This window comes from Dama dama, chromosome 4 (genome assembly GCF_033118175.1).
Source record: "Dama dama isolate Ldn47 chromosome 4, ASM3311817v1, whole genome shotgun sequence".
Classification (NCBI taxonomy): Eukaryota; Metazoa; Chordata; class Mammalia; order Artiodactyla; family Cervidae; genus Dama; species Dama dama.
In genome coordinates this window covers 70066472-70080401 of record NC_083684.1, presented here as the reverse complement: position 1 = coordinate 70080401, position 13930 = coordinate 70066472, and the positions used below count along the sequence as shown (strand labels likewise).

General features: G+C 43.4%; 2 protein-coding genes across 2 annotated transcripts; both read right to left on the bottom strand.

The window, feature by feature from the left end:
• Positions 1–916: 916 nt before the first annotated feature.
• On the bottom strand, positions 917–1786 carry LOC133052265 (vomeronasal type-1 receptor 2-like). The gene has a single exon (XM_061137067.1). It carries the CDS (start codon positions 1769–1771, stop codon positions 917–919), a length of 855 nt encoding a protein of 284 aa, XP_060993050.1. The 5' UTR covers positions 1772–1786.
• A 10772-nt stretch (positions 1787–12558) lies between these two features.
• On the bottom strand, positions 12559–13467 carry LOC133052258 (vomeronasal type-1 receptor 4-like). Its single transcript, XM_061137054.1, has one exon. It carries the CDS (start codon positions 13465–13467, stop codon positions 12559–12561), a length of 909 nt encoding a protein of 302 aa, XP_060993037.1.
• Between the last annotated feature and the right edge of the window lie 463 nt (positions 13468–13930).

The following is a 13930-nucleotide window of genomic DNA, read 5'->3' as shown; positions in this document are numbered from 1 at the left end:
CAGAAAATAAATCCCAAGTTGATGTTTGCAAGGATGAAAATGAAATATTCGAGTGACAAATATAAAGAGGAAAGCCTCAAGTCTGTCCTTGCAATTATTCTGTCTGCCTAAACAATAAAATTCAATGATGGTTGACTATGTAAAGGAAATCCAGGTTTAAAGAAGAAGAAGGTAATGTAGAAAAAGACCTTCACTTTTCAGATTTCTTATCTTCACTATGAAATAACATCTCCATACACCATGGATTAATATTTAATGAGACCAATAAGTGAATCATGGGCCAAAGTTTGCCACGTATTACCCACAACTAATGGAGGTAAAGTTTGTGGAAATTCTTGAAATGATCCGCAAGAAAGGAGTGTTCTTTCAGAAAGCCGCCATGGTCAAGGGTGAATGGCTTCCTCAATAATAATCTGTGTCTTTTCTGAGCAGATAATTTCATGGATTGACTTTCAAATACCCCAAGTTAGCACCTGCATTAAATTAACCTTCTTTGTTCATTGGATTTTATATACAAATATCAACAAGCATCTACAGCTAGTTACAAAATAATTAAATCATGGGAATGGGATGTCCATCATGGTGACTATAGTTGATTACACTGCATTGCGTTGTTGGAAAATGCTGAGGGATTCAAACTTTTAAGTTCTCATCAGAAGAAAGCATTTTTACCATGTGTAGGGAGGGATGCAGAGTTGGTAAGGAGAATTGTGGTGATTATTTTGCAACATATACAAGTATCTATATGGTGTAATATTACTTTTTCATTATGACTAATGTAACGCTACTTATTCATTATGACTCAATTAAAAAAACTTGGTAGTGATTAGTTACAGGATAATTTCTGTTCTAATTCAACCTGTCTGCTAAATACAATAAATTTAAAGTGAGACCTTTAGTTACACCTGCGAACAACTCAAGAGCAAATCCTAACAGTTCTAGGATCCCTGAGGAGCAGCAGGAAGGGAGAAATGGTGGGAAAACAGGAAACCAAGACATCAGAAGTCTGTATCAACGATTGTCGAAAATCAAAAAAGGCAGTGATATAAAAAACAAGAATAGAAGTCGCCACGTAGAAGATGACGAAGGTGACCACCAGCATCAGGATGGTGCGGGCGGCCCTGGTCTCCGAGGGGCATCTGTGGTGCCCAGTGCGGGTGTGAATATACTGCACCCTCTGGTGGTGTCTGAGCAGGAGAAGCACCATGGAGCCACTGGACCAGACCATGAGGCCAATAAACACGACATCTGAGGTGGACCACAGGATGACAATCCCTGCACTGGGACTTGAGGATGAGCAGAACCAATTGCCCTGCATATCCGTATAATTGTGCCTGTTTGGTGAAGCAGTGATTTTCACAGGAACATAGATGTACATTAAAACACTGAATGCCCAACAGGTGCAGCAGAAAGAGCCTGTGACCCTGGGGGCTCCTCCCCTGAGCAGTGACCTCCCTTCTCTCGCAGGGGTGAGCGTGAAGGACTGGTAGATGCTCAGGACACACGTGGAGCACAGGGTGGTGCTGTGAGCCACCTTCTGTAAATAGTACACAAATTTGCAGCCGAGAGCAGACAGGGGCTTCCTTGCCGTGAAAGCTGCCACTGTATGGGGGATGCCCGAGGAGAGAACAACCAGAAGGTTGGCCACAGCTGTGTGTGTGAGAATCGTGTCCGTGGGTCTCTTCTTATGTCCAAACAATATAGGAGAGATGTGGTAGAAAAAAAGGATGACATTGGCCAGAGACCCAACTCCCATCTGTAAAAGATGCATGGTTTTCAGAGCTGCCTGGCTTGCAGTCATATGGACATCTTTCTCAAAAGACGCGGAGTGGCTGTCAGAGGGGCCTGGAGCAGAGGAGAGGCTGTGCAGTGACGACGTCAGCAGTCCTCTTACGGAACCAGCTAGGAAAGGGAGTCTCACTCTTCAGCTCTCTTGAGAAGAAAAGACACTGTCATGCTCCAGAGAAATGGTTTCACCTAGAGAACATACATTTGACATTAGCTATACCTTTCACCATCATAAACTTTTATTTACTCCTATTGATTTGTGTATTCCTGTTCTCCACACGCGTGTGAGTAAGGTCCATGAACGTAGGGACCATGTATGTCTTGTTCAACAACATTGTTGACCCATAATAATTTTTAAAATATATAACAAATATATGAATAAGTGACAGGAGATAAAGACAAACTCTTCCCCTTTAGAATTCACAATCATCTTGCTTATTACAAGAACGCATCAGGTGATGTCATGGTGATGTCACCAACATGGCAACACAGGAGGCTCCTTCCTCCCATGGACACAGCGAAAATACTCACACATGGATCAGTTCCTTTGAGAGAAATGCAGAATGACTTGTACATTGAATGACTTGTACACATCGGATGAGTTAGAAATCCCCATGTCAAATTGGGTGGGAAATTCTGGGACACCTGCTCACCATGATCCCCACCCCCAGCACAGTGCCTTCCAATCACAATGAAACCCCCAATGCCTTGCTTCTCTGTCAAGGATCTGAACCTCATACCAGCAGCCTAACTTTTTTTATTAATTTATTTTGATTGGAGGCTAATTACTTTACAATATTGTGGTGGTTTTTGCCATACATTGACATGAATCAGCCACGGGTGTACATGTATCCCCCATCCTGAACCCCCTCCTACATCTCTCCCCACCCCATCCCTATGCGTTGTCCCAGTGCACCGGCTTTGAATGCCCTGTTTCATGCATTGAACTTGGACTGGTCATCTGTTTCACATATGGTAATATACATGTTTCAATGCTATTCTTTCAAATCATCCCGTCCTTGCCTTCTCCCACAGAGTCCAAAAGTCTGTTCTTTATATCTCTGTCTCTTTTGCTGTCTTGCATGTAGGGTTATCATTACCATCTTTCTAAATTCCATATATATGCGTTAGTATACTGTATTGGTGTTTTTCTTTCTGACTTGCTTCACTCTGTATAGCAGGCTCCAGTTTCATCCACCTCATTAGAACTGATTCAAATGCTTTCTTTTTAATATCTGAGTAATATTCTATTCTGTGTATGTACCACAACTTTCTTATCCATTCATCTGCCAGTGGACATCTAGGTTGCTTCCATTTTGCTTTCCATATTGTAAACAGTGCTGCGATAAACATTAGGGTACACGTGTCTCTTTCAGTTCTGGTTTCCTCGGTGTGTATGCCCAGCAGTAGGATTGCTTGGTCGTATGGCCGATCTATTTTCAGTTTTTTAAGGAATCACCACACTGTTCTCCATAGTGGCTGTACTAGTTTGCATTCCCACCAACAGTGTAAGAGGGTTCGCTTTTCTCCACACCCTCTAGAGCATTTACTGCTTGTAGACTTTTTGACAGCAGCCATTGACCGGCATGAGGTGGTACCTCATTGTGGTTTTGATTTGCATTTCTCTGATGATGAGTGATGTTGAGCATTTTAACTTTAAAGGCTGGTATCAGAGGAAGAAGCCCTCAGATCACTTAGTTCTGGTAGCCAATGCAGATGGACATTGCTGAGCCCCACAGGACTAAGAAAATAAAAGAGCACTCCCCATGGCCTCATCCCCAGGCTCAGTGCAGCAGGAATAGGCTTGGACACCCACCACCTCATTTGAGTTGGACGGCACACCCTATCCACTGCTGCCTGAGGCTCTGGCATCTAACCCTGCATCCAGTAGCTGACTGGGATGCTCTTGGGGAACTGAAGGAGCAAGTGGGCCCTGTTTCCACATTCTCCCTCTGGCTTGATCCAAATGTAAAATCAAGCCTCCAGCGTCTGCCTGGAAAGGGCCTGTCCCCACATCTTATGCCCCAGCCTTTGTGGCTGACCCCCAAGGGGTGGACCCTCCAATCACCTCACCCCAACAATCAAGGGTACTCAGCCTACTTGAGTCCCACAGGACTGTGTAATACAAAAAATCAGTTTTCACTGGTTACACATAGACCTAAAGAGAAGGGAAAAAGACAGTCCAGGGAAAAGGAAAAGAACGTAGGAGTAACTGTAATCGTCTCAGACAAAATAGACTGTAAGCCAAAACATGTAACAAGAGACAAAGGAGGCCATTACATAATGACAAGTAAATCAATTCATCAGGGAAATCGAACAACTGTACATGTCTGTAAGCCCAAACTTGGAGCACTTCAATATATTAAGCACCTGTTAAAAATCAAGGGGAAAATAGGCAATCATATAATAATAATATGGACATCAATTCCATACTCAGCAATAGAGCAATCATATAGAAAATCTATAAAGAATCATTGGATTTAAACTACATATGAGATCGGATGTACTTAAGCACCCAACAGCAGCGGAAAATAGTCTTCTCAAGTGGACGTGGACCATTCTCCATGTGAGTCGTAACATATTTCAGAAGACTGAAGTCATTTCAGGCATCTTTTTCAACCACAATGATATGAAACTTCAAAACAATTATTAGAGGAAAATAGGATAAATCACTAATGTGTGGAGAATAAACTTCATGGATGAAATGAAAAATCAAAAAAGAAAAAAAGTTTTCGGAGAAATGAAAGTGGAAATACAAGATAACAAAACTTATGGAAAGCAGTTTAAGAGCTGAACTGATAGCGATGGATGTCTATATGAACAAGGAATAAAGGTCGCAAATAAAGAGAATAGCCTTATGCCTCAAGGAACTATAAAAGAATAACAAATTCAGCCCAAAGGAAAGAAACTTTGAGGTTCCTTGAGGTTCACAGCAGAAATATTGGCATAATTGAGAGGCGTTGTGCATTTGGTTCCAGACCACAGCAATAAAGTCAATGTCATGAAAAAGTGAATCGTACACTTTTTTGGCTTCCCAGTGCACATAAAGGTTATACTTGAGATTGCAATCATCACCCCGGTCCATAAACAAGTCTACTATACAAGTTCTCACTCAACCTCAGAGCGCCTAAAAGATAAAGCAAACGTTACCAGGCCAAAAGTGAGAAACACAGTCACAGTGGGGACTGCAATACCCCCACTTTCATCAGACAGAAAATCAACATGGAATCACTGGACCAAGCCACACATTAGAACAGTTGGACCTTATAGACACAACCTGGCCCATCTACCCATCAGCAGTAAAATACACATTTTTCTCAAGAGCACAGAATAGTCACCAGATCAGAGCACATGTTCGGACCCAAACAGATCTTTTTAAAAAAAGCCTTTATTGACTCTGTTATAATATTGCTTCTTTTTTTTTTAATGTTTTGTTTTTTGGCCGAGAGGCATGTGGGATCATAACTCCTCGACCTGGGGTTGAACCAGCATCCCCTGCATTGGAAGGCGAAGTCTTAACTAGTGGACCACCAGGGAAGTCCCCCAAACAAGTCTTTAACAGATTTAAGACTGAAATCACATAAAGTATCTTTTCCAAAAACAGTGATATGAAACAAGTCACTAATAACAGCAGGAGAGCTGGAGCATTCACAGATACATGGAGATGAACATCCACTCCAGAACAGACTGTGGTCAAAGAAAAATCCAAAGGCATTTTTGGATAACTATGAATGGAAACACACAAACTGAAATTTATGGAGCTTGGCACATGCTTCTCTAAGAGAGATGTTTTCACAACAAATGCCTAGATTAAGGAAAAAAAGATTCTAATAATCAAGCTAACATTTTAACCACAAGGATCCAAACAAGACAAAACCCAAACAGGCAAAAGTTAGCAACTACAAGGAAATAAGAAAGAACAGAGTGGAAATAAAGGAAATAAGGGCCAGAAAAACAATACCCCCATGGCTGATTCATGTCAATGTATGGCAACAACCACTACAATACTGTAAAGTAATTAGCCTCCAATTAAAATAAATACATTAATTAAAAAATAAACAGAAAAACAATGGAAAATACCCAGGAAGCCACGAGCTGGCGTTTGGAAGGATGAACATTCCCCTTGTCTCTGAGCACCGGCAGGAACGTGAGGAGGGAACAGTGACCTTGGACACCTAAGGCGTTTCTAACCCCACGGCCGCGCTCGCTCCTTTTCCACCAGAGCGGAGGCATTCCTTCCCCTCAAAGCAGGAAACCCGTCCCGGCCTCACCTCCCAGCTGCTAGTCGCCCCTCTTCCTGGAGCCCCTCTTCCGCCACTTCAGTGGTCTGGTCCTTCAGGCTCAGCCTCCTGGCCCCACCTGCTCAGAATCACCTCAGGAGCCTCTGCACCCACAGGTGCGTGGGGACTAGACTGGGAAGGTCCCTCTCTCTGTGTAACAGGACCAGCTGGAAGCAACCTTTCTTAGAAAGAAAGCAGGGAACCCCGGAGTCCTATTTTCCAGCCCCTTTTCTGATGACACACCTCTGCTTTCACAAAACACAATTTAAAGGCAGTTCTGTCTCTCTTTTGCTCCTGAGCACTTCTTGCTACACTGGTTTCCTCATATTGTCTTGGTTTTCTTTTCTTTTTTTACTTCTGTGAATAAAAATGCTTACAATACAGTGGAAGCAGCAGGAATTCTGTTGTGTTGACAGGAATGTGTAACTCATCCCAGGTGAGCCCTGAAATCAGAGCTGGTGTGTAGCCCAGTGCTAGGGAATGCTGAGAACAAGCTGCTTAGAAGCATCATCATGAGCTGTGGGCAGCGGGACTAAAGGAGCCTGGAATAAGGTCCCGCGTGGAGATACACTGAGAAAGGGGGCAGGGGGACTCCTTCCCCTGCAAGCATAGATCTGTGACGTCTGCTACAATGAGCAGAGTCCTTGTTAACAACAGGGAGGAGCTCAGTGACTGGATCATCCAAGGCTTGGCACACATTCCAGAGACCCCATCCCTCCTCTCTCATCTTTAGAGACTCCAGGGCACGGGATCTGTGGTGGACCACCCGCCTCTGCTCCCGGCCTGAGACACTCCCGGGCACACAGCCACCCTCCGCCCAGCAGAGCATGGATGTGGATGCTCAAGGGAGGCCGTGTTGCCCCTGTCCCGCCCAGTGTGAGTTAAGTCTTAAGTCCCTCTCCTGCTGGAGGCAATGTCTCTCTCTCCCAGTCTTTGCCCTGAGATTGAAGAGAAGGAAGCACTCACTGTCTGGTCTTTGCTTCAGAGCTCTGTGCAGGGAAGTGTCACTCAGGATGAGCCCCGAGCACCTGAGATCATGGTTGTAGGGACGTTATTTCTAGCCTTGGTCTCTCCACAGAGATTCCATTATCACGTCACCTGCTGTGTGGGTGACACTGACTGCATGGGGAGTCTGGGGCGTTGCCAGTGAGGAGCAAATTTTATCCCCAGTGTAAATCATCATCTTCCTCCTTGGGTGATTAAGGACACCTTTTGGCAATCAATGAAAAGACCCGGATGGGCAGCCAAATACCTGGCAGAAAACATTTCTGTATTCCTTGTGGGAACAGGGATTTCAGAATCAAAGTTGTTGTTGCGTACTATAGGGACACTTTAAGGTGCATCAATAACTTCTTTTAAACTATACTTGTAATTGGGGTTATTCCTCAAAGCATTATATATATTTGCTTTTTTTGTCAGGTGTTAATAAATTTTATTTTGGCAATAGTTCTTTGAGATTTAATTCACATACCATATACCTTATCCATTTAAAGTATACCACTCGTCTACAAGCAATAAATTCTGGAGAGGGTGTGGAGAAAAGGGAACCCTCTTACACTGTTGGGGGGAATGCAAACTAGTACAGTCACTATGGAGAACACTGTGGAGATTCCATAAAAAACTGGAAATAGAACTACCATATGACCCAGCAATCCCACTCCTGGGCATATACACTGAGGAAACCACATCTGAAAGAGACATTTGTACCCCACTGTTCATCGCAGCACTGTTTATAATAGCCAGGACATGGAAGCAACCTAGATACCCATCAGCAGACGAATGGATAAGAAAGCTATGGGTACATATACACAATGGAATATTACTCAGCCATTAAAAAGAATACATTTGAATCAGTTCTAATGAGATGGATGAAACTGGAGCCCATTATACAGAGTGAAGTAAGCCAGAAAGATAAACTCCAATACAGTATACTAACACATACATAAGGAATTTAAAAAGATGGTAATGATAACCCTATGTGCAGGACAGAAAAAGAGACACAGATGTATGGAACAGACTTTTGGACTCTGTGGGAGAAGGCCAGGGTGGGATGATCTGAGAGAAGAGCATTGAAACATGTATATTATCAAGTGTGAAGCAGATCGCCAGGCCAGGCTGGGTGCATGAGACAAGTGCTCGGGGCTGGTGCACTGGGAAGACCCAGAGGGATGGGATGGGGAGGGAGGTGGGAGGAGGATCAGAATGGGGAACACATGTAACTCCATGGCTGCTTCATGTCAATGTATGGCAAAAACCACTACAATATTGTAAAGTAATTAGCCTCCAACTAATAAAAATAAATGAAGAAAAGAAAACAAAACCATAAAGTATAACACTCAATGATCTTAGGTTTTTTTTCAATGATCTTAGTTTATTCAGAGTTGTGGTCTTTGTTGTTGTTGTTTATTGGCCAAGACGTGTTTGACTCTTTGTGACCCCATAGACTCTAGCCCGCCAGGCTCCTCTGTCCATGGGATTTCCCAGGCGAGAATACTAGAGTGGGTTGCCATTTCCTCCTCCAGGGATTCTTCCCAACCCAGGGATTGAACCCACATCTCCTACATTGCAGGTGGAATCTTACACTGAGCCACCAGGGAAGCCCATTGTCTCTACTGCACTCAGTTTTAGGAAATTTTCATCAATGTGAAAAGAAAGCCCATATCCTCCGTTTTTTTTTTGGTTTGTTTGTTTCAGATGTTTTATTAAACTTTTTATTTTGTATTGAAGTATAGCCAATTAACAATGTTGTGACAGTTTCAGGTGGATAGCAAAGGGACTCAGTCATACATATTACATGTATCCATGCTCCCTCAAGCTCCCCTCCCATCCAGGTTGACACATAACACTCAATGCATTTTCATGTCTCCACAATAATGAGCGTCATCACTGGATCCCAGGTCTAGTGTGCCTATGACTTTATTTACAAAGTTCCGAGGGACTTCCCTGGCAGTCCACTGGTTAGGACTCTGAGCTTCCAGTGCAGGAGGCCCAATTTCCATCCCCGGTTGGAGAACTGAGCTGCCACATGTCACACAGCCAAAAAAAAAAATTTCTTGGCGGGGTAGCGGGGGGTGGCAAAAGAAGTATTTATCACTCCCATGTATGGAAAACTCAGTAGTGTACATTCAGTCCAGTTTGGTCGCCTCTTCTTAACCCTCGCCTTTTCCAGCTTGGCAGCGGGAGCCACTGACTTTGGACCCAGGACACGGCCTCCCCAGTGATGCAGACCTCCTCGTATCTGTCACTGTAATTGATCCTGACGGCTTCCACCACCTCAGCCAGAGCACCCTTGTGGTCCGAGCTGATGTGTGTGAAGGCAGCGGTGGTGCGCGTCTTCCTGTAGACCAGACACCCTAGCCTGACCTTCCCCTTGAACCTCCATCTATTTTTTTTAGTTAATGTATTTATTTTAATTGGAGGCTAATTACTTTACAATATTGTAGTGGTTTTTGCCATACATTGACATGAATCAGCCATGGGTGTACATGTGTTCCCCATCCTGACCCCCGTCCCACCTCCCTCCCCATCCCATCCCTCAGGGTCATCCCAGTGCACCAGCCCTGAGCACCCTGTCTCATGCATCCAACCTGGATTGGTGATCTGTTTCACATATGGTAATATTCATGTTTCAATGCTATTCTCTTAAATCATCCCACGCTCACCTTCCACACAGTCCAGAAGTCTGTTCTTTATATCTGTGTCTCTTTTGCTGTCTCACATATAGGGTCATCATTACCATCTTTCTAAATTCCATATTTATGCGTTACTATACTGTACTGGTGTTTTTCCTTCTAGCTTACTTCACTCTTTATAACAGGCTCCAGTTTCATCCACCTCATTAGAACTAATTCAAAAGTATTCTTTTTAATGGCTGAGTAAATTCCATTGTGTATACGTACCACAGCTTTCTTATCCACTCGTCTGCCGATGGACATCTCGGTTGCTTCCGTGTCCTGTGGGAGGATAAGTGCTTTATGATGTTGTGTGGGTTTCTGCCATGCCGCAGTGTGAGTCACACATAGTATGTGTATCCCCTCCCTCATGAGCCTCCTCCCTCACTCCCTCCCCACCCAACTGCCCTAGGTCATCGCAGATCATGACCTGAGCTCCCTCCGATACATAGCGGCTTCCCACTGTCTGTCTGACATGCGGGCGTGTGTATGTGTCAGCGCTGCTCCCTGAATCTGTACAACGTCTCCCCACCCTGCCTGCCCACAAGTCTGCTCTCTACGTCTGTGACTCTGTTCCTGCCCCGAAACAGGCTCGTCTGTGCCACGTGTATGTGTTAATGCATGATGTTTCTTTCTCTCTTTCTGACCTCACTCTGTTCAACAGGCTCTCGCATCATCCATTTCAGCTCAGCTGACTCACGTTGGGGAACCCCCATCCCACTGTACCCGATGGGCAGGGCGGCCCAGCTCTGTGCTGTTTATACAGTAGGTCCTTATTAGTTATCTATTTATATACAGTAGCGTGAAAAATGAAGTAGATTTGAAATTGCTTCCAGTCAGTTGTGTTAAAAATAAAAATAAGTCATAGGCATTTAGCTCATTAGTGTTTAAAAGGAGATTGTCTATCGCTAAGTATACTTTTCTTATTGGTCACATTTTATTACCTTTTCATACACTTAATATGAAAAACAGTAAGTAAAATAACGGTACTTTTAGATAAACATTGAAATAATTCACTCATATTAAAACAAATTCCGTAAAAGTTAAAGGAAATTCTTCACATGAAAGGTAAGTTACACCAAAGAAGAAAACACTTAAAAAAAAAAAGAACTACGACCATTGGAAAATGTAATCATATTGATACATGCATAAACTATACCTCTTCATTGCTTTTTTTGTATAAGACACAATCAGTTCATGACAGAGAAAAATCATAGCATTAATTGTCAATAATAACATATGCCTGCATGCTAAGTCGCTTCAGTCAAGTCCAGCTCTTCGTGACCTACTGAACTGCAGCCCGCCATGGGATTCTCCAGGCAAGAATACTGGAGTGGGCTGTTGTGCCTTCCTCCAGGGGATCTTCCCCACCCAGCAATCAAACCTGCGTCTCTTACATCTCTTGCATTGGCAGGTGGGTTTGAAATAGACACTACTTGGGAATCCATACATGATGGCTGAAACATCACTGAAAAATAGCTATACCTTAAAACCTTAAAGTTTCAAAATGGGACTTAAACAATTACACTCCAAAAAGATGGCAAAAAAACCAAACAGAAAAAGTAGATTGGACAAATAGAAACAAATCTCAGGTTGCAAATGCCATCAAGAAAACTATATAGTCAAGGAACAATTTTTTTTTTAATAAAAAACAACTTCTGGTCTGTCCTTCACATTACATGATTCATCTAATCAATTAAGTTTATTGAGGGTCCTTCATGTAAACAATCCAGGTTTAAAGGAGAAGCAAGCCATTGAACAACATGGATTTTCTGTGTAACACTACAGCATATTGGCAAATTAAGAGTGAAGTACAGTTACAGGAAATATAGAAGAACACATTCTCTGTTTTCCTGTGTGTTCTCCTCATCTCAGGAATCAGATCTTCACCTGCACAAGACTAATATTTATGGAGACCTATACTGGATTGTGTGCCAATGTGTCAGGTATTAGCCATAACACATGGAGATAAAGTTTGTGGAAACTCTTGAAATGTTCCTGAGAAAGGAGGTTTCCTTCAGATGGCTGCATTGGTCAAGACGGAAATCATTTCCTCAATAATGTTGGGTAGGTTTTTCAAGCAGATAATTTCATGGATGGATTTTCAGCTCTCCTAAGGCATCACTGCATCCAATGAACCTTTTCAATTCAATGGAGTTTATGTAGAAATGTACTGAGTGCTCAGTTGCTCAGTCGTATCCGACTCTTTGCAATTCCATGGACAGAGGAGCCTGGTAGGCTACAGTCCATGGGATTTTTCAGGCAAGAATACTGCAGTGGGTTGCCATTTCCTCCTCCAGGGTATTGAGTGTAAACATCAAAAGCTATCAACTTATAGAATAAACAATTCAAGGGGGTATAGTGTACCTCATGGTGAATATGGTCAATTATAATCATTGAATACTTGACAAATGCTAAGAGACTTGACCTTCAAAGTTCTTCTGATGGGGACTTCCCTGGCAGTCCAGTGGTTAAGACGTCAAGCTTCCGCTGCGGGGGTGCAGGTTCAATCCCTGGTCTGGGAACTAAGATCCCACATGTTGCACAGCCAAACAATAACCAAAAACTAACTAAATAAATGTGGCAAAATTCTGATCACAAGAAAATAATTCGTATCATCTGTGAAGGTAGAGGAATGGTAACTAGACTTACTGTGATCATTTTGGATAGAAATATCCATTCATTATGTTGTCTATCTGAAATTAATATAATTATACATCGATTAACAAAGAATGATACTGAGTACTTACAGAATAGGTACAATTATTATTGAAGGTGTCTACTAGATATTTAGCACTTTATCCATTCATTCTAACAACTCAAGAGCAGAACCTAGGAGTTCTAGGATCCCTCAGGAGCAGCAGGAGCGGGGAAATAGTGGGGAAACAAGAAGCCAAGACATTAGAGACCTGGAGCAACCAGAGACGAAAATCTGAAGAGGCACTGATATGAAAAACAAAAATGCAATCCAGCAGGTAGAAGGTGACGAAGGTGACCACTAGTATCAGGATGGTGTGGGCGGCTCTGGTCTCCGGGGGGCATCCGTGGTGCCCAGTGGGGGTGTGAATATACTGAACCCTCTGGTGGTGTCTGAGCAGGAGAAGCACCATGGAGCCACTGGACCAGGCCATGAGGCCAATAAACATGACATCAGAGATGGACCACAAGTAGCCAAAGCCTATGACATTACCTGAGACCGAGCAGAACCAATTGCCTTGGGAATCCGTAGAGTTGTGTGTGTCCCACGGACCAGTGATTTTCACTGGAACAGGGATGTATATTAAGAGACTGAGCATCCAGCAGGTGCAGCAGGAAGGACCAGTGACCCTGGGGGCCCTTCCTCTGAGCATCACCCACTCCGCTCTGCTGGGGGTGAGAGTGAAGGCCAGACAGATGCTCAGGACGCAGGTGGAGCATAGGGCGGTGCTGCGAGCCACCCTCTGGATGTAATATGCAAACTTACACCCAAAGCCAGACAGGGGCTTCCTCAAAACAAAAGCAGCCATTGTGTAGGGAACCCCAGAGGACAGAAGAAACAAAAGATTGGACAGGGCCACGTGGGTGAGAATCGTGTGTGGAGGTCTCTGCTTGTGGCCAAGCAAGACTGGAGAGATGCTGCGGGAGAAAAGGATGGCATTGGCCAGAGACCCAACTCCTATCTGTGTCAGATACATGGTTTTCAGGGCTGCCTGGCTTATGGTTCTCAGGGCATCTTTGTGAAAAGACATGGACAGGACTTCGGAGTGGCCTGGAGCAGACAGGAGACTCTGCAGATAGAGACAACAGCAGTCTTCTTATGTAACTCACAGTAGACAAGGATTCCCACATTTTACTTCTCCTGAAAAGAGAAGACACTGTCATAGTCCAGAGAAATGAGTTTACCTGGATAACATGTTCCTGATACCAGTTAAAGCATGCACCGTTATTATTTTATATTTTTAAATTTACTTTTACTTAAATTTTTTAAATTGGGGGCTAATTGCTTTACAGTGTTTTGATAGCTTCTGCTGTAGAACAGTGTGAATCAGATATAAGTATACATGTATAAAATTATATCCTCTTCCTCTTGAGCCTCCCCTGTCTCCCAACTGTGCCCCTCGAGGTCATCACTGAGCTGAGCTCCCCATGTTATACAACAGCTTTCTATTTGCTTTTATATCCTGATCTCCTATCTCCATGGAAGGTCTGTCT